Consider the following 20,239-nt stretch of genomic DNA (forward strand, 5'->3'; position numbering starts at 1 on the left):
TTTCTGCCAACTGAAAAAAATCTGAAGCTCAGAGTCAGGGATAAAATAAAGTCCAAATTAACGTTCAGTAATGGGAAAACTACACAGAGCCCAGTAAGTCTTATTTAACTGTCAAGAACAAAGGCATCACTTCAACAATTTGATAGCAATATACTATATATTTATTCATATATTTGTTCTAAGTATTTGTACACACACTAGGAAACACTTTTGTGCAAAGTACATAGCAGAAATTTAAATACGTAATTGAGAGAGAATTTACAAAATGGCACCACTCTTTAGAGTCATAAAAGTGAAGACTAACTAGCAGCATGTTGGAGATTTAGAGAAGACGTGACATGCATACCCACGGGGCATCCAGATTGGATCCCAGGGCAGAAAAGTGGTACAATAATGTGGAAAACAAAAGACAATCCTGGACATTAGCTACTTGTATTAATGTTGATTTCCTGGTTTGGTAATCAAAGACTAGTTATACAAGATGTTAACAGGGCAAGTGGGGACTCTTTATATTACTTTTGTTAACTCTTCAGAGCATCTTGAGTTAAAAACAGATCTGTACATTTACATACTATCAACTAAACAACAGAGCTTTAAGAGCTCAATAACATCATGCTGAGCATGTGACACGTGACATACCCTAGATTTCAGCCTTCTGGGAACATAGTCATATCAAAGGCAGTTACCACTCTAGAATTGCTGCTTTCATTTGGCTAGGGATGGCTGAGTCTTACTAAACAGGAAGGTCATCTGTTGAAGCACTTCTTACATATCAAAGAAAGCAATTAAATGATGCTTCTTATCCTCTAGGGTTGGTATCCTTATGATTCTTATGTTGCACACAGGAAGGTTCACAGTGGCAACAAAAACCACAACACTCATTGGAAGAGTGGTGTGATAGTGTCGGACTGTTCATCTTGCTGCATTGCACAGCATGAAAATAGGCTGCAACAGCACCAGAGCTGAGTCTCACAATGAATGAAAAGGATGCTTCAGTAGATAGTGCACTGACACTTATTTACATAAAATTCAAAGCTGTTCATTTAATCATTCATATGCATGTGTGTGTATATGTGTGAGAACACAAACATGTGTACACAAGCATGCAGAGGCCAGAGGCTGATAGGAATATTCTTCAATTACTTTCAACCTTATTTTTTAAACAGGATCTTTCAATGAATCCACAGCTCACTAATTCAAGCTCATCAACTCAGCAAGGCTGCCCCAGGGTTTCTCTGCCTCCCCAGAACTGGGATTACAGGCACCTGCTTCTGTGCCTGGTTCTTTGTGTGGGTGCTGGGGACCCAAATTTGGGCCCTCATGCTTGTGCAAAAAGCACTTTTTGGCCAAGCCATCTCCCTAGACCTATTTTTTTTTACTATGCATATTCTACACACATATTTATCTCTATAGTTCTAGTATATATGGCTCTAGTATACAATATTCTATTGTATATAATGCATAGCAAAGCTATGTGTACAGTTATAAATATACTAAAAACATGAAGAAAGTCAGAGCTGAGGCAGGATGAGGCCATCTTGGCTATCAGAAACTGGTGATGAAGCCAAGCATTTGTATTGTGCTATTGAGAAAATGTTTGTATACATGAAACACATAATAACCTTTACAAGTCAAGGGGCTCATTTTACCTCCACTCGTAACCATTTTCCTTTGCAATGGAAGAGGCAGATCTTCCCACAGAAGGGTAGTGAGATGAAGTACTCAGAGGTCATGTGCTATGAAACAGAAAAGCAAGAAACAGCTCTTAATCTCAGCAAACATGGCTACAGCACTGGGAACAGCGTGGAGGTGTGGACTGTTTACCCACACGTAGTCAGGCTTCCCTCTCTCCCCAGGAACAGCTGTAGTAGACACAACAAGATTACCACTGTGCTATAGACTCTGACTTCAGCTGTCATTCTTGCTAGTACCAGTTCATTCACACACGTGGCTTACAGACTGACACTTAAAGTGTCTACAATGTTAGCAGGGTTAGTAGGGTTCATGTGGGCTTTGGCTCTGGCTATCACAAGAAAAGGGCTGCTGGATCTGACCAGACCACAGAGCAGATAGATGAAGTCAGGAGGCCAGGGCAGCCAATGAAGGCCTCTTCTCTCTGCCTTTTAACATTTAACTTCATGTTACTGTTTCATTTCTTTCTAACTCCAAACTAGGAACACAGATTCATCAGTGCCTGTAAAATACTAACAAATGGCAGGGTTTTCCTCAGCTCTTCTTCTGCCCCAGCCTGCACTGAGGGCTTGTCCAGGACTTTCTGTTCTGTTCTGGTCCTCTCTGGGCAAGGACTCCCCTTGAGTGGCATAGCACTAAGAAATGTCAAGTACCTACAGCATCCTGGGTGATTAGGACAAATGAATCCTCACAAGGTTAGCCTCTCTAGGAGTCTCCTATTTTCCCAAACTCAATCAGCAAGTGAAACAGCCATCTATACTTACAAACATACTATATATAAGAAACATACTATGTATAATATATATTAAATAACATAAATTTTATGTAATTTATATGTTATTTCATTTAAAATTTGTATACATGTAATATATTTATAATTATGTAATCAATTAGATATGATTTAAATATAATGACATCTCCAACATAAAAGAGTAAAGCTATATATTTGATGTCTCCACTCCCTATAGCATGAGTAAGAATTAAAGCGATTGAACACATAGTTTAAACTATATATTCTATGTATGAAACTAAATAAGGAATGTAGAAAACTGACAACTATCTCTACTCTAGTGGTTCTTAACCTGTGGGTTGTGACCCCCATGGAGATTGCATATCAGATATTTATATTACAATTCATAACAGTAGCAAAATTAGATATGAAGTAGAAACAAAATAACTGTATGATTGGGGGGTCACCATAGCATGAGGAACTGTATTAAAGGGTCCCAGCATTAAGGACACTGAGAACCACTGCTCTAGCATAATGCAGGGGAGTAGCCAAGTAGTGAAAATATTATAATGCTGAATACAGTAACTTGAGGTGCTAGCCAAACACAAGAGGCAAGGAGATCACATTAGTGACTTAACCCTCTGCATGTCCTGACTCAGGATGAAAGGAAGAAGGGAAGGAAAGAGGGAGATGAGGAAGGAGCTCACAGAACTGAATTGTAGAACCACATTTATGGGCTGTCTCTCCTCAGCAGAGAGCTTACGGGTGACACCTGACAAGCTGGCTCATGTGGACAGTCATAGGCAACTGTGATGGGGGCCCATCAGTTACCTGCCCCAAGTCATCAACTATTCTATTGCTGAACACTTCCTACATGCCAGGCACTGTTTTAGGCAGTACGGCAACTATCTGTGATATTTCAGCGGGACACACTGCGGCACCTTCATTTTATAAGGCAGGAGTGGGAGCTTCCCCCCAAAGCTCTGCAATCTGGATTTTCTACTCATAATTTTGAAACATCAGCCTCTAAGTATTAAGTAATTATTCACCCTAATGCATTCTGCAATTCCCCTGCTTGCAGTCTGAGGCTGATCTTAGGAGATGGTGTTCCATCATACCTTGCAGTGGAAGTAGTCCTCTGTCTTATGGAGAAGGTCATTGAGTTTGTTTAGACCCTTGCATGGCACCTGGCAGTAGAGTGTTCCATCAGAGCAAATGTTAGTCACTTTGACATTTGTGTACATGGCATCCACCTGGAACAAGCAAACGTGGAGACTGATGACAAATGCTTCCTTTACCTAAGCAGCTACCTGAACAGCCCATCAGTTACGTATTTGTGATGGTTAACATTCATTGTCAACTCAACAGCTCTGAGAATTACAATACCTCTGAAGTACACACGAGGGTATTTCTAGAAATGTTTAACTGAGTGAATACCTAGCATCAGTGAGGGTGGCATCATCCTATGGGCTGGATTCCTGACTAATAGGAAGAAGTGAGCTGAGCCCCACAGGCCTTCATTTCTATCTGCTCCCTGGCTAAAGTATGTGGCAGGCGCCCTACCGGCCCACAGTGACAGTTTCCCGGCCATGGTGGGCTATGTTCCCTCCTAGTACAAGCCTACAAGCTCTCTTCCCTTCAGTCACTTCTGTCAGGTGTTAGGTCACAGTAACAAGAAAATGAACTAATGTAATATTTTAAAATTCTCTAAGTTAAAAGGCATCTGAGCAAATGGAAATTCACAACTTAAATGATACAAGTGCCATTTGTGTAAGACACAAAAGAGACATTTCCTATGTAGTCCATCATGTAGAAGGCTGAATGTGTTTTTTTTAACTGTCATATTTTCTTTCCAAGAATGAGAAGTATTCCAAAATCATACTTTTACAGATTAACAGAAGGTTTGGGGCCACCAGCTCACTAATAATGACACAGAGACTTATTGTTGCTTGTATTTCAATCTCAAAAAAATCCATTCCATTAATAGCCTGCTGTGTCTGCTAGGTTTCTATTGGTGTAATAAACACTATGACCAAAGCAACTTGGGTAGGAAAGGGTTTGTTTCCCCTTGCAAGATTACAGTCCATCACTGAGAGAGGTCAGGGAAGGAACTAATGGCAGAAACTTAAGTGAAGCCATAGAGGAGTGCTGCTTACAGGCTTGCTCTCCATTGCTTGCTTAGCCTGCTTTCTTACAAGCACCAGGACCACCTGCCTCTCAGTGGTGCCTCACACAGTGAGCAGGGCCCTACCACATCATCAAGCAAGAAAACACCCTTACAGGATAATCTGATGGGGGTATTTTCTCAATTGAGATTCCCTCTTCCCAAAAGACTCTAGCTTGTGCCAAATTGACATCAAACTAGTCACACAATGGGCAACATGAATTTTAATGATTTTTAAAAACTATAATCAAAATGATTTATTCTTAGTCGTTTTGGGAGTCAAATTACAACATATAAAAAACAATTCATAGTTTTATTTGTTGAAGGTCTCTTTCCCTAAATGTTTTTATCAAGTGTTTAAAATGGTAGGCCTGTTCTTCAGCACCCACCCTATTCTTTCAGCTGCGTATTCTATAATTATTAGTTTGCTCATTTGGAGCACTTACATCTTATAGATTTAAAGAATGTTCAGGCTAACAAATATTTTCACTGATGGAATTTTTGTATTTCTTAAATATTTATAGGAAAAATTCATATAAAATTATTTCCACTGCAGACACTGGAAAATAAGAAACTTAATCCCTAAGAAATAATTACTAGGACTGGCTTATCATTTCTCATTTACTCCCCTCCTTGCTTTTCTAAAGTAAGGTGACATCTTTTCCCCTATACCCCCCTCCTTGTTTTTCTAACTATATAGTATCAATTCTTTGCCTAAAATCTTTAACTTTCTTTTCTGGTGATTTTCTTCTCATATCCCCTCCTTCACTCTCTTTCCCCCCCCTTTTTGAAAGTGCGTGTGTGCGTGCGTGTGTGTGTGTGTGTGTGTGTGTGTGTGTGTGTGTGTGTGTATACACACGTGTGCTTGCATATATGTATTCATATGTAGACCAGAGGTCAATACCAACTTTTTTCCCCAGTGAATTTCCACCTTCCCTTTTGAGACAAGGGCTCCTGCTGAGGACAGCTTGCCTAATGAGTCCTAGGTGTCACCCTGCCTTTTTCTCCAAGAGCTGGGATTATAGATACATGCCACTGCAGCTGGGCTTTTCTTGTTGTTTCTTAGTATGCACATGCTAGGATGGAACTCGGGTCCTCCTGCTTGTATGGTAAGCACTGTGCCTGCTCAACCATGTCCCCAGGCTGTGATGATTTACTTCTGTAGGAGGTCCTTATGCTCACAGATCACCACTAGGGAAACCAGGAGTGTGAAGCAGGCATGGTTGTATCTTTAAAGGAAGGGATGTATAACCTGTTTCTGCCCAGAAGGCTAGAGATGGAAGGCTGGTTAAGAGCCTGGTGATCTCTGTGCTATCTATATGGCCAGGTCATAGTGCCCCCCCCCCCAGACCCTTATCATGAGTCTATTTATCTCAATCAATCTATAGAGCTACCCCCAGACCCTTTTCATAAGCATTGTTTACTCTGGTCCTGCTTTCTCAGTTAATCTATAGAGCCTATCTTTATGGAAGATGTCACTGGTTCTTTACAAGAGCTTCAATGTAGTCATGTCAGTGCAAAGGGGATTGATTTAATCATCACCAGAAAACTTTTCTCCGAATTGTTCTGTGCTTAAACATGCCTAAAATAAACTACCCAGTGTCAGAATCAACACCAGCTACTGAGAACTGCACTACCTTATTGCCTCTCCTGGCTCGACCCTCTGCAGGCAGTAGCATTTGGAGAGGACCCCACCCTCACCCCCATAGTGGTACCTGGAGATGAACTTCTAGAGATTTGTCACATATAGCCTTCAGGCAGGTGGCATTGATGTTGATATCATCTTCTCCTGAGGTATCATACAGAACCACCAGGGGGATATCTGACTTGTCGAGTATCTCCACAGCAAAGATCTTCCCACATGTTAATGACTCAACCACCTTCACGAGGTCGGGATCATCGTTCAGAATCTCCAACCCTGGACAAAAGCAACAGCTTTCATTTCTACTTAGTCACAGAAGCATTGTGGATGGACAACTTCATTGTCTCTTTTGATTACTCATAATGGTGTACTTTTTAACGGAAGCTTCATTTCACAATAATTCTTTACCTTACACATCTGTAGATGAAGGTCATGAAGTGAACGTCTCTTTAAGAGACACATTAGAGCAGGTACTCTTAACATAAGGAGCCTGATGACCAACCAGAGCTTTACCACAGAAGGAGCTGCCTTCAAGACATATATGCAAGTGAGTATATAAAACAAGAGACTAAGATGAACAAGAACCTGTCAATGGTGTATTTGTAATAGCTTTCCTACACCTGGTTTTCTTTTTCAATTAAACTTGTACAACTACTTTTCTTACAAAGTTAATATGTATTACTGAAAATTGAAATAACCCCTTCCCTCCCCCTTTATCACTGACTCCAAGGATACCACAGAAGCTCTGACTTATCAGAGGAAACTGATGTTAAGAGTACAAGCCTCCTTGGTACAATGCCTAGTACCATTAATCTCACTGTGCCTTCCCCACCTTATTCCTGCTGCCACCCACATGTGCACACTCATGCGCTTCTGTAAAGAGGAAAGGTACAAGAACCAGCACACAACCCACAGTCAAACTCAGCTTGGGTGCACAAGGGTTTGCTAGCAGAGTGCATCCCCTCAGTCCATATCCATGGGAGGGCTGAGGGGCCCTCCTAATACCTGAAGCAACAAGACTGAGACTGAACGAGTCCCATGATATAAGGCTGTATCAACTTTTACTAAGACAAAACAAAACAAACACACACCCTTTCAAATGGCTAGACTAACTTTTTATAATAAAATATGAACTATGATCAATATAATGAATATATATATATATATATATATATATGACAAAACATAAAAACACTGTCATATTTTTATCATTACTATATCTCAGAACACCTCACATATAAATTAATTTACGGAACCTTTCAAGAAAAACATGTTATGAACTGGGTGTGGTGGGCCACACTTATAACAGCAGCACTGAGGAGGTGAGGAAGGAGGAGTTTAAGTTCAAGGCCAGTCTGGTTTACATAGTGAGCATTTCCAACGTGAACACCTAGGTTAGTAACAAGGGTTTTCTAAGAATTGCCCCTTACCTGCTAGTTTGCACTTCGTAGCTTGGAAGGACAGAGAGCAGAAGCGTGGGTTCAGTCTGTATGCTTTACTCTTCTCAACATTTTCACAAAAGCCATAGTCAACGTAGCAAACCTAAGGAATAAAGCAAAGCCAGTCATGTCTGTGCTCAAAGTCTTCAATCTTATTAAAAACTTCAATACATTTAACTGGATTCATTTTATTCCATAATCAGCAAGTAGTACCTCAGATGTCTCCTCAAAGCCAAAGGAAAGGCTCCCTGGTGTACTTCACAAGACAACAACAAGCTGGACCTCAGGGTCCCATGTTTCAGGCCCTTGTCTGCTTCCAGTGCACACAGCCCCTTAGTCAACAAGGAAAACAAGGCCAAGGCAGAGCAGACTCTGAGGCTTTGCCAAGGCTACCAATGCTGCTATCTGGCTTCTCCCCATCTTCATTCAATGCAGTGTCACTTTGTCCTTCCTGCCACAAGTCCTTCCCATTCTGAGGGGCAGCAGCTGTTTCCAGAGAAGCCATCAGCCCTCTGATAATGGGCACATGCTAGGATCCCAAAGCGGCACTTGTGACAGCTAGCTCGAGGTCACTGGCTACTAGGGGCTGACATGTTTCTGGGGAGAAACAATGATGTCAGGCTGGACCACACAGAATTCTACTTAACAAAAGGAAAACCCAGTGTTGTCTTCCAGTGCACACAGACAGAGTATGTCTTTATGCACAATAGCAAAGGCCCAGCTTCGAGACAGAGCTGGCACTGCACATTCTTCTCACTGTGATGGTTAGTTTGTCATCTTTATATCCCTGGAATCACTGGGAAGTATCTCAGTGAGTGTATATCAGGGTAGCCTGTAGAATGTCTGCAGGGGACTATCTCAACTACCTTAATTGATACAGGAAGACCTAGGCTCTCAGTGGGCAGCGCCATGGACTGGACTGTATAAAAGTAGAGGAAGCCAGCTGAGCACCAAGTGCATATGCATTCATTTCTTCCTGCTCTTGTTGCAAATGGACTAACTGCTCTGCCCCGGCCTTAACTGTCTTGTAGTGAAGGACTGCATCCAAAATAATCCCTTCCCGAGTTGTCTCTTGTCAGGATACTTCATTAGGGCTACAAAAGTGTTACTGAACACACGCCATTAGCACAGACAACTTTTACAGCTCACACACAACTCTGCTCCAAGTCCTAAGACCACAAAGTCCCCCTCTGTTTTTTAAGACAAGGTCTCACCATGTAGCCCTGCCTTGCCTGGGACTCATTTATATAGGCCAGGCTGAAGATTTCTCTGCCTCTGCCTCCCAAGCTTTGGAAGCTTTTTTTCTTAGTAACAAGAAACCTTAAGTTTTGCTATCATGGGTTTAAAATAACTAAAAAAAAAAAAAAAGCCATTGTTGGTGGTGCATGCCTTTAATCCCAGCACTCAGGAAGCAGAGGCAGCCAGATCTCTGTGAGTTCGAAGCCAGCCTGGTCTATAGAGCAAGATCCAAGACAGGCTCCAAAGCTACATGGAGAAACCCTGTCTTGAAAAACCAAACCAAACCAAACAAAAACAAAAACAAAAACAAAAAAAGAAAAAAAGAATAAGAATCTGAGACTGTTGATAACCTATTATGCTTCCTTAAGGAAAATACATGATAGATAGTTACTAAAAATAAAATACAAAGCAAACAAAGGCAGGCAGAGAGTTGGCTAGAAAACACAAGTCAACAGAGGCAGGTCCCTATGTCTTTTGAAGAAAATGAGGTACAGGTGCAGCAGGAAATAAAGATAAATTCCTCCACAGCAGAGTTTGAGGAAGAAAAGTGGCAAAGAGCCCTCCAACTCCAGACCATGTGATGAATGTGCCTGGCTGTTGCATCGAAGACTCCCTCTTAGGAAATGATACTGGACTCTGCTGCCTGGACCCAAGTGGCCAGAAGAGTCCAAAGGGTCAGCTGTTGGCCACTTCGGTGCACAAGTCCACCTTTGCCACACTTAGTTCTTTCCTCTCACAGGCTTCAAGACTCAGGCAGCTTTCATCTTCATTAATAGCAATCTACAACTGCAACTTGGATTTGCTCTTCTTGGACCCATGGGAGATACTCTAATAACAGGATGCAGTGTGAGAAATCCAGAGAAAAATCGGGCCATGTTGTTAGACCAGCAACATACTGGGAGTGCTCCAAAGTCTTCACAGGGTTTGTCTGCAGCTGGCCTCTTTATTGACCACCACACTATGTCTTTGCTGTGATGGTAGTAGGGGTAGAGTTTTGTTTATTCTGTGGTACTGGAGACTGAACGTGAGGCCTTATGTATCCCAGGCAAGGGCATTACCATGGAGTGACAGCCTGTAACTGTCTGAAACAGTTTCTTACAGAGTTGTTGCCCAGGCTGGCCTTGAAATTGTATAATCCAGCCTTTGCCTCCCAAGTAGCTGGATTATAGACCTGCACCACCAGGTCCAGCTGATAACATATATTTAAATGGCAACCATAATTCAAAAACTGCTTGTCCCCGGATGGGCCCGTATGACTCACCTACTTCTCCCTGTGTTTTTTGCTCTAGGAAAGCACATCAAACATTTCTACTTGGGATAGCCACCAGTGAGCAGCCACCCAGTGCTTTCATTTCTGGTTCTCTGGCTCCATCAAGTGGCCACAGATCTCAGTGTCACCTGAGTAATAGCAGTGCCTGGACACTCCTCTTAGCTGCCAGAAGTCCTGGAGGCTGATGATGGGGCAGGACCAGGACCCAAGAGGACTGAGGGTGGCCCTGGGAGCAGTCCAGCTCAGGCTAAGACACTGAGAGGAAGAATAGCAGTTCTGCTGGGGCTGCATCCTCAGGAAAAGCTTGCTTGAAGCTGCTCACAGAACTCCTTAGTGCTGCAAGTGGGGAAATACCCTTCTGATTAGACCCAAGTCCTGCCCCTCCCAGAGGACTTTACATTTGCTCTATGGTTTTAGGAAACTGAGATATCATGACTACCATTAACATAAAAGCTGATGGGGATAGCTTTGACAGACACTATCTTTGAATTTCTGGTAAAAATCACACATTATGAATGCACAATGAGAAGCAACAATCACATCTGAAAACTGGTAACATATCTACCTCATGCTAGACAAAACTGAGCTTGCCTTTATCTTGTTCTCATCCGTGGAGATGATCTGCGCGCGTAACCAGGCATCCTCCTCTGCATTGACTGCCAGCAGCTGCCCCACGTGCACAGTCTGGATTGGTGTCACTTTGGGGTTCTTACTGTAGTATTCCTTCATCTCATCTTCCATCAGTTCCTGAGCAGCTGAGTAGTCTTTGCCTACATACCTGGGTTGATGAGAGGACAGCGCAGGGTAACAGATGAGATGAACTGATGAGAAAACAGTCTAGAGGGCATCACCAGTGTTCCTGTCTCCCCTGCAGCCATAGTTGCTTCCAGTCTCACTGCTGCTCACAGCAGCAGGGAGAGGAACTGTGTTTATGGAACATTTCTCTAAGTGCAGTAAGACAGGACTATAGAGATCATTGCCCAACATGGCCATGTTAGACAGCCCTGAGAGTGGCTGGATGAAAAGTAGGCATTGGAGGCCCCAGGGAGGAGCAAGCTGCAAGAGACCCCAGGGAGGGAGGAGAGAAGGTACATGGAGACACCATGGGAGTCCAGATTAGCCCCCAGAGTTTGATTGAGGCTGCTAGATCTATCTGTATGGATTACTGAAAGGAGAACCTGGCAGGTAGTTTGACTCTGGCTGAGGCTGCATCTCAGAATTCTCAAGTTTTAAAAAGCAGGGAAACTATCAAAAAAGAACAAAGTGATGCCTGGGACTGGGGGGTATATGTGGCAGAGCAATTCCCTAGTCTGTGCTAGGCCCTGAGCTCCATCTCTAGCTCTGCAAGATAGACAGAAAGATGTAGCAATGCAATGCCTCCCAAAACTTGTTTAAAAAATTTGAGCAAATTACAACAAAATGTTGAGCTAATATCTTAGAGGTGACATGTTCTGTCTGGATTCCTCTAAAATGTACATCCTGAGAATTATTATTTTCAAACATACCCCAGCCTTTTCTAAACATTTCTACTATTGATATGCAGTCCTTTGATCCAGTGTGTTTTCAAAACACATTCCTTTCTTGTCTGCCATGAATGGGTTGTTTTCTTGCCTTCCTTGAGGGCCTCATTCCAGGATGCTAGCTAGATCTAGAAAACCAAGTCTGGCTCATAAAATGAGAAGATCTCAGCCACAGGATAAAGCCTGTCAGCTGGAAGAGCCCCCAAGTCACCAAGCTAAGGAGGTGGGGTGGCACAAGACCTGTTTCTTGTATTGATCCAGTTTTATCCAGGGCCTCAGGTGATTCGAGGAAACACTAAGAAACTGCTCCATATGGTCTTAGTAACTATCAGAAGGACAGAGATGGCCGCCCAACCTCCCTGTTAGTAGAGAGAAGACAGAGAGCTAGAAAGAAGTTTTACACAAAATGCAAAGAATGCATCTTTGGAGACAATGGCTATTTTAAGATGAAACTCTATATGTGGTCTTTATCCCTGAACTGGTTAGATACTTTGTCAAACTCCGCCATTTGCATTTACTGAGTGCTGCAAATGTTAAGGAGAGGTTGGATATAGTCCTCCATGGGGCTCTAGGCTCTTGGAAGCCTGGGGCCTGGTCAGAGTGCCTCCTTGAGGGCCTGAACTGTGGTGAGGGAATCTGCCCAGTACAAACTCCTGGCAGGCACCTGGGAGCTGCAGCTGCCTCTGCTTGCAGCAACAGTCAGTAGAGAAGGATGCCTACACTCATGTGTGAGGAAAAGGGATGGTGCTACAGCTGCATGAGAGTGGGCAGTAACAAGTACAGGTTTGTAAGTCTCCAAATTACCTGAGCAATCAGACAGAAATGGTGTATAGATCAATCTCAGCATGCCACCAGTACAAAGATTCACCTGCATCCAATATCCCATATAAACTATAGCCCCTGTAAGGAGCCCTCCTAACAGCGGAGCCAGGAAGCCAGGTATCATTGTCTCCTTAGCCTTGGTCTGCTTAAGTACTGGAGCTTTAATGTTGCCAAGCTCTTCCTTTTGGAGATTTTGATTTGGGCTTTCTCTGGGATTTTTGTAGCTCAGGTATGGGTCTTGGGCAGCCCAAACCAGAGGGCCATTTGGGGTGAAGGGGACTGGATTCTGTTTTGCTTCAGTGTTCTCCCCCTCTACCCAGCCCCAGCTCCACATTGGATGGTGATCCAGTGCCTCACTGATACAGGTTCCCACTGCAGGAAGCAGCAAATTGCAATCTTTCTGCATTTTCTGTGTGCTTCATAGTTTTCTTAAAAGCCTAAGACAAGCATTCAGAGTCAAGCTGTTTTCAATTCTAGCTATCATTAGCTAGTTAGGTGACAGCTACTCGTCCCACACAATGACATCTAAAGACTCAAGTCAGCAGGGCACCTCTAGGTCCACCAGCTAATCTGAGATGTATGGTGAAGTTAGCTACCCTGACTTTTCAGGACTGCTGCACAGACCTAGGTTGATGGCATCACCTGGTCTGGAGAGAGCTTTCTGTTTACAGGCTGGATAGAAATGTAATGTTTCTGATATAGTTGCCATGATGCTTATGACATAATTTTTCCAAGTTCGTATTACCATTCAATTTTAAAAACTATTAGTCCTCTTTTCTCCTAAGAATACTGTAAGCATTTAACAAATATTAGTGTATTACTGCACTTCACTATAACCCCCCTCAGGGTGGTTTTCTTCCTTCATTCAACAGCATCCATTCAAAGAATGGCCAAGTGACAACACTGCACCGCATCTTAACAACCAGAAATGCCAACTTGCCTGATAACCACATCATTTGTGTTGCTCAGCTCAACCACCAACACAGATGGGGAGGCCTCAGTAGGAATCACCAGAGGTGGCACGGTTATGTCCTCCACAAACTCATCAGCATTTTCAGCCATGTTTTTTTCTATCTGCAAATATTCTTGTTCAATCATTGACTTGATGTCAAAATCTCCTTGTGCCTGCCCTTCATCCTTTAAGATCTTGTCAGTGGGTAATGGGAGTTTTGCATAAAGAATTGCCTTCTGGGTATTTCCGGAAATGTAGCTTATGGTGCACACATCAGAGAGCGAGGCAAGATTTTTTAAGGCATCCTCGGGGAACTTGATTTTGTATGTGTCCTCAAATGCTTTGGGGAGTGCACTTGCCCAAAGGCCACTTGAGTATTTCACCAGCAGCTCTGCCACTTTCTGCTTGACATCTGGCATCACTGTTGGGTTCCCTTTCGATGGCACCTCCTGCTTGGGAGCAGGTGGTGGGGACGGGAGCTCCTTCTCAGGGTCCTGTTCACTTCTCAAGGGCTGCTGTCTCTTGGCAGGATAAAGAAGTAAATCTTGACCACCACCACAAGGTTTTTCCACCTGAAAATTTTAAAGAAAGCAAATGACAGATATTTCAGTGGCTAAAACACAGTTTGAGAAAAGCACCCTTTTCAATTTCATGATGCAAAAAAAGGTGTAAATGTTATTCTTTTTAATGCATCACCTGACGAATGGCTTGAGCCACAGTTCAGAAACAATCAGGAAAAGAAAAGGCCTTCATTTCACTCAGAAGACAGTTAAGACTCACACTGCTCCAGGGAATCATGAGTCAGTGTCTGTCTGCCAAATCCAGAGCCAAGCTCACAACATACACTGGATCTAGTGTGGGATGAAGCTACATCAGGAATACACCTCAGGAGTTACACGAGAACTATGTGAGCACAACAGGAGTGCTGCCTTCCTTCCTCAGCCTTCCATGAGGGATTCTTCAGTGAAGATGCCCCAGAGATAAGATAGTTTGCTCAATCACCACACCAGAAAGGCAACTGAAAGCACTGCCACCCTAAAGAGCTAGTGGGAAAAGACCACCAGGTATCTTCCAGACTCTGACTTCACATGCCTGAGAGGCACACCCTGAGGAACTGATGGGGTTAAATGTCCTCTAAGTCGAAGCCCTTCTCCGACAGACCAGGGTAGGCAACCATCAGCTTATTGCCCAGTACAGTCCCCAACTTGTAGGCTAAGACTGACTTTCAGAGTTTAAATGGCCCACAAGTCAGAAGAAACATTTCATGGGAGAACGTCATGTGGGATTCAGTGTGCATGAAGCCCCCCGACTTATGTAACCTAAGGCTGCTTTGCACTATACTGGCAAAGTCACAACAGGCAGGCTTCCATATCTAAAGCCAGATGAGCCTTCACCTACCAACCTCTTCTCAACGCCATCTCAAGTGCATGGTGGGCCAGCTAGTTCAGCAGAGAACAGGCCACAAGCCTCAGTCCACAACTGCATGTGTCCCCACTTAACCCCTAAAAGGACACATTTTCCAGTTTTATGAAGCTTTTATTTCCAAAGACATTACCTGAAAATAAAGGATACTTCAATGTTTATTTGGTCCCCATCATCCACGAGCTCCAGGGCCAAGCCTCCATTTCCTCCTATGTGTTAGGTATGATAACATGTGATGACCTACATTAACTCCAGCAAAGGCCTATGTGCAGTCTCTGCACACAGCCAATGCAGTGAGCCCTTCTAAACAAGAAGCACTGTTTTTGACAGAAGTTATGGACAACTTATCCACTTAGTAGAAGTTGGTCTAAGGCAAAAGCACAATCCTGTTTTTTCTAGTCTTTATTCAAGAAAAATCTGTGCTATTCAGACATGGTTTCATGTAGCCCAGACTGGTCTCAAATCGGCCATCTATCTGATGACCTTGAACTTCTGACTACCTCTACATTTCAACTGATGAGACTGTAGAAGTGCACTACCATTTCCAGCTAATTCCATGATGATCTTAAAAGGCATCTAGAAGCAGGGTATTTATAAGTCTGTCTGCAGCAACTATGTCAAACTTTGCCAATCAGCCTACAAAGTGAATGGCAAGAATTTACTCAAGTCCAAGCAACAGTCAGGAAATGACCTAGACTAGAAGACAGCTCCTCCACAGTTTATGCTTTTGTTTAAGGTAATCATCCCTCTCTCCATGATTTCCTTGAATTGTAAACTCCAGTGAAATTGTAGTGGATTCTTCCTTATTTCAGATAAGCCTGGGTGTGTTCAGGGAGCTATGGCTGTAGACTGCTTCCTTATTTCAAAAGGGAGGTTCTTCAAAGGTCTGGCGGGTTGACTAAGATTAAACACATACCTAACTTCAGGAACACCTGACCTAGCTCCAGTTAATCCAGACACATTCAACATCTCAAGAAAATGTATTCCCTGATAAATTTAGTGACATGGAAAACATGTTTGGACTAAATATTCATTAACCAACCTTTGGAGAACAGCTTCAAGCAATGGTTCTCAACCTTCCTAACACTGCGACCCTTTAACACAATTCCTCATGCTGTGGTGACCCACCCCCAACCATAAAACTATTTTTGTGGCTACTTCATAACTATAATTTTGATACTGTTATGAACTGTAATGCACATCTGTGTTTTCAGATGGTTTTAAGTGACCCTGTGGATGGGTCATTTGAGCCCCAAAGGGGTTGAGACTACCAGCTTACAGGTTTCTCAGTTCAAAGGGGAGAATATACATGGAAGACATTATTTAGACTTAAAAAATAAAACAAATGTTTTTTATCTCATTTGTTTTAAAATCTTCTATGGACGGAAACTTGCTTTTCCTGGCACTTTCTTCTGACTGCTTTTTAAATTGTTTCTGCCTTTTATGCCAAGGCTGTCTGAATCAGCAACTGCAGCTCTGCCATCAGCAGCGGTAGGCCACAAGAGCTGCAGTGGAGGACTTCTGTTTCACAGCTACTTACCTAAATCTCTGTCCTTTAAAGAACTCAAGATTCAAAGGTTGAGGTGGAATTCAACTCCTCAGAGAGGTCGAATAACAAGTAGCTCACCTCTTCTCCTTGTGTCCCCCAGAAATCTTTGTGCTTTTCTCTCCCCTCCTTAAAGACCCTTCTCCACCTGGCTTCTCCTTACCACTTCCTGTCAGCTAATTGCTGACCCAGCCTCCTGACTGTAGGAAAATTTTGTTTAATCAAACACATCTTTGTATCATTAAATAAATGCTCCAGAGCATAAACAAGACTAACACACCTTTATATTCTACAATGGGCTTACAAAGGAAACCTGTACCCTCCAAATCTCCCTAAAGCTAAGGAACCATGGTTACACTAGGTGTGTGACATCTGCTCTTTTCTGTACTCTGGCCCATGTCACAGGGCTCCTGATTCAGCTCCCAACACAGAAACATGGCTTTTGTAATTTCCTGCATGTGACAGCCAGGAAACCATTTCTAACAGATCTCCCAGAAGAGGATTTTGACAACTTCTGGTTCCTCTGGCCCGCCTGATTCAGGCACATACCTAGGAAAGGATCAAGAGCTCCCCCATCCCCACCCTCACCCCCAGCCCTACCCCCACTGGGGGCAAAACCTCAACATCTTAACATACTGTTATGGCCTTTTTTGTTTTGTAGCTTTGACTCTGGATGTCCATCCTTATCAGTCTAGTGACAGGACCTGTCAAGGCCTGTACCTCCACATAAGATGCCCTCTACAGGAGAGACCAGTGATGTAAGACACTAACACTCTACGCCACAGACAAGCCACCTTCTGTGGTGACCACCAGAGTCTATGTCAAATATGCCTTAAGTTTTCTACGCTCACAAGTTCATTCTATCCAGCTTCATTTCTGCATCATTTGGAGTCCCCTCGCCAGGTTTCTACATGCTTCTAGGAGACACAGCAGGTTTGGGGGTGTAGGTCCAAAGAAAAAACATCAACTTCCTTGGACAGGTGTGTTTTCATACAGGTGAGAATTCACCCTTTGCACTTGACTGTTTTCTCCTTAACCAAGGGAGATCTTCTTTCATTTTAGTTTTACCTGGGAACTTAGTCTCTGAAGGCTAACCTGCCAAGAGCACAGCAGAGGCCTCTGAAGTTAAGTTTACTGTTTCTATGGAATTAGAATTCTTCAGGGTTCTAGAAGAATCTAGTAACATCCAATTAAAGTGAGACTTCCCACACCATCTATATGGGCACAGCTCTGTTGTGATGGAGAAGCAGTTTTATGTTGAAGCCTTATATAATGTTCCAAACTTACATGGCTATCATTCAGCTGAAACTCAAAATGGTGTAATAAACACCTTTATTCACCTATAGATCTCCTTTCCAGTCCTCTAAACATTTAACAATGGTTATAAGCTCAAAATGAATCAATACTAACAAAAAAAAAAAAAAACTAACTAAATAATGTAAAACTCTGACCTTAGTAGCAAAGGAAAGAACCCCAAGTGCCTTTCCTCAACAATGACAATTTCTGTCACTGTTCACAGCCTGTACCTATGCTCAATTCACAGGAAGACTGGTCAATTGATTCCTTAGGCAGCCTCTCTGTGCTAAAGGTGAAACTGGCTGGCAGGCAGAGCTGAGAGATAAGGAAAGGGCTAGTGTCACTGACCCACAATAAAAAGAGACTGATTGGTACAATTTGAAGCATGTGTTGCTGGGAGGTAAGGGATGCACTATGTTCAAGGAAAGACAGAGACCAGCTAAACCAGCACAGTGTAGCCCTACACCATACACTGTTGTTCTTTGCTGCAGCTTCAGGCGATGAAACATGTGATCCACGAAACTCAACAAACCCACATAGAATTTATTGAGAAAGGGAGCAAAGGGAGGAATAGGTGTTAACTGATCAGGAGCAGAAATGGAAGGAGAGAATGAGAGAGGAGAGGGAGAGGAGAGGAGAGGAGAGGAGAGGAGAGGAGAGGGAGAGAGAGAGAGAGAGAGAGAGAGAGAGAGAGAGAGGAGAGAGAGAGAGAGAGAGAGAGCAGGCAGGAGGTGCTTGTTTATATGGGGAGTGGGAGTGGTTTAGAATGAGTCTCAGCAGTTGGGTCCATTGAAACTGGAGTCATGGAGCTGCTGTTGGCCCAGCTCCACGTGGCCCCAGTTCCACATGGTTTCTGCATGCAATGTCCTTATGCTGCCACCTAATGCATGCATGACACAGCCATGCAACATTTGACAGCCTTTGAGTTGTCAGTGAGCAGCGATCACCTATCAAAGATGAATCCTGGGGTAAGGGAAGGTAGCCAGGAGAAGAGCGACCCCAGGGTAGGGAGAGAGCCTTAGGATTAACCAGGAAAGGTTCCCGAAGGAGAAGTCCCAGGCCCAGGAGAGGGCTGGTGTGGAGCAACGGGCAGGTGCTGAGGAGAAACCATGGGGCAGGAGGAGAGGAGTCAAGAGCAGGAACAGGGCCAGGTTGCCCAAGACCCGGGAAAGGGAGACGCCAGGATATCAACACACACCTCACACACCTCTGCAGCAGCACCCCATACTAGTATCCACAGCCAAGGTGCTGAAAGGAGCCGTACTTCCCAGTGGGTTCTGTTTAAGAAGCATAATTTGTGGCACATCTACAGGAACTTAAATGTGACCTAAGAAGTTCTCTTGCTGTAATCCCTGGCTGTCCACAACCCTGAACGTGGCTGCAGAGGTAGAGCCTCCTGCGTTGCCAACTCTCTCAACTGCTTGTCTGCCTAATGCTTCTCACTGATGCTGTCTCTAGACACACACTGCCCCATTTCAACAAGGATAAAATTCATGGCATCTTGGCCCAAGCTCAAGCCACTGGCTCACACATTTGAAAGATAATGGAATCTTCCAGTTACATCTATAGAACGTTCTGGGATGCTTCCGACTAGGAGCTGGGACTCACTGGGAACTAGGCTTTTCTCTTGCTCTCATTACCTGTGGCAGGGGTGAGGAAAGGAGAGGAATCCTTTTCAAGATGGCACCAATGCTCATATTAGAGTTGCAGTCCCTGTTTCTTCATCTGGACCCTTCTCCACTCAGTAGTATCTCTTGCTTTCACTGAAGTAACTCTTTCTGTAGAACTTGCTGGGCATCCCCCTGCTTCAGCAATGGCTTTGTCTGCTGTAAGGCTGGGCTGTGGTTTCTGATGCTCTGCTGGCAGCTGCTTTATGTATTTTGTCACATTTAATTCAATTACAACTACCCTATGATGTGTAGGATTAGTTACCTCATAGATGAGATTAGGGCTTTAGAGGATGATATGTAGGTTGGAAGTTATATAGCTAAGAAATGACACCCTCAAATGAGCAGCAGAGGCCTCAGAGATTACTGTCTCTATGGAATTAGAATTTTCTCTAAGATTCTGTAAGAATGTAGTATCCAATCAAGTCAAGATACTTTCCAACACATCTGTATGGGCACAGTTCTGTTTCCATGGAGTAGCAGCTGTTTTGTGTTGAGGCTTCAAATCATGTTCCAACACAATTTATCCTTCAGGCCTGTGGGTAGCTCAGACACAGATGGCTCACTATTTCTCAACTTCTGTTCATTCTGCCATGTGCCAGTTCATCTTTCATCTATTCAAAGGTCTGTTGAGACTTACAAATTGTCCAGGACTTCCATTTGCTAGAAACCAGATTCCATAGCCATGCCCTTCATTTCTCTTTCACCACGGCTTCTGCTGGATATATATATATGTTGTGTTCGATACTGTGAGGGTTGGGTAGTGATAGTATTCCCATTGTTCATATTCCACTTCCCAAGGGGTCCACATTTGTTTATGAACAGGCTATTTTTAAGG

The 20,239-nt window shown here is 43.4% G+C and overlaps 1 protein-coding gene across 2 annotated transcripts in view; it reads right to left on the bottom strand.

Moving 5' to 3' along the window:
• The window catches only part of Tdrd7 (tudor domain containing 7), a 65,557-nt gene that overhangs the window by 15,229 nt on the left and 30,089 nt on the right, over positions 1-20,239 (bottom strand). For both annotated transcript variants that reach the window (XM_027403164.2, XM_027403165.2), the window contains exons 7-12: positions 13,459-14,042; positions 10,768-10,954; positions 7,659-7,770; positions 6,302-6,504; positions 3,541-3,675; positions 1,650-1,736 (exon numbers count right to left, since the gene is read on the bottom strand). In XM_027403164.2, the coding sequence (XP_027258965.1) occupies positions 1,650-1,736; positions 3,541-3,675; positions 6,302-6,504; positions 7,659-7,770; positions 10,768-10,954; positions 13,459-14,042 (1,308 nt within the window). The remainder of the gene's footprint in view (positions 1-1,649; positions 1,737-3,540; positions 3,676-6,301; positions 6,505-7,658; positions 7,771-10,767; positions 10,955-13,458; positions 14,043-20,239) is intronic.

The sequence above is a fragment of the Cricetulus griseus genome, chromosome 2, assembly GCF_003668045.3.
Source record: "Cricetulus griseus strain 17A/GY chromosome 2, alternate assembly CriGri-PICRH-1.0, whole genome shotgun sequence".
Lineage (NCBI taxonomy): Eukaryota > Metazoa > Chordata > Mammalia > Rodentia > Cricetidae > Cricetulus > Cricetulus griseus.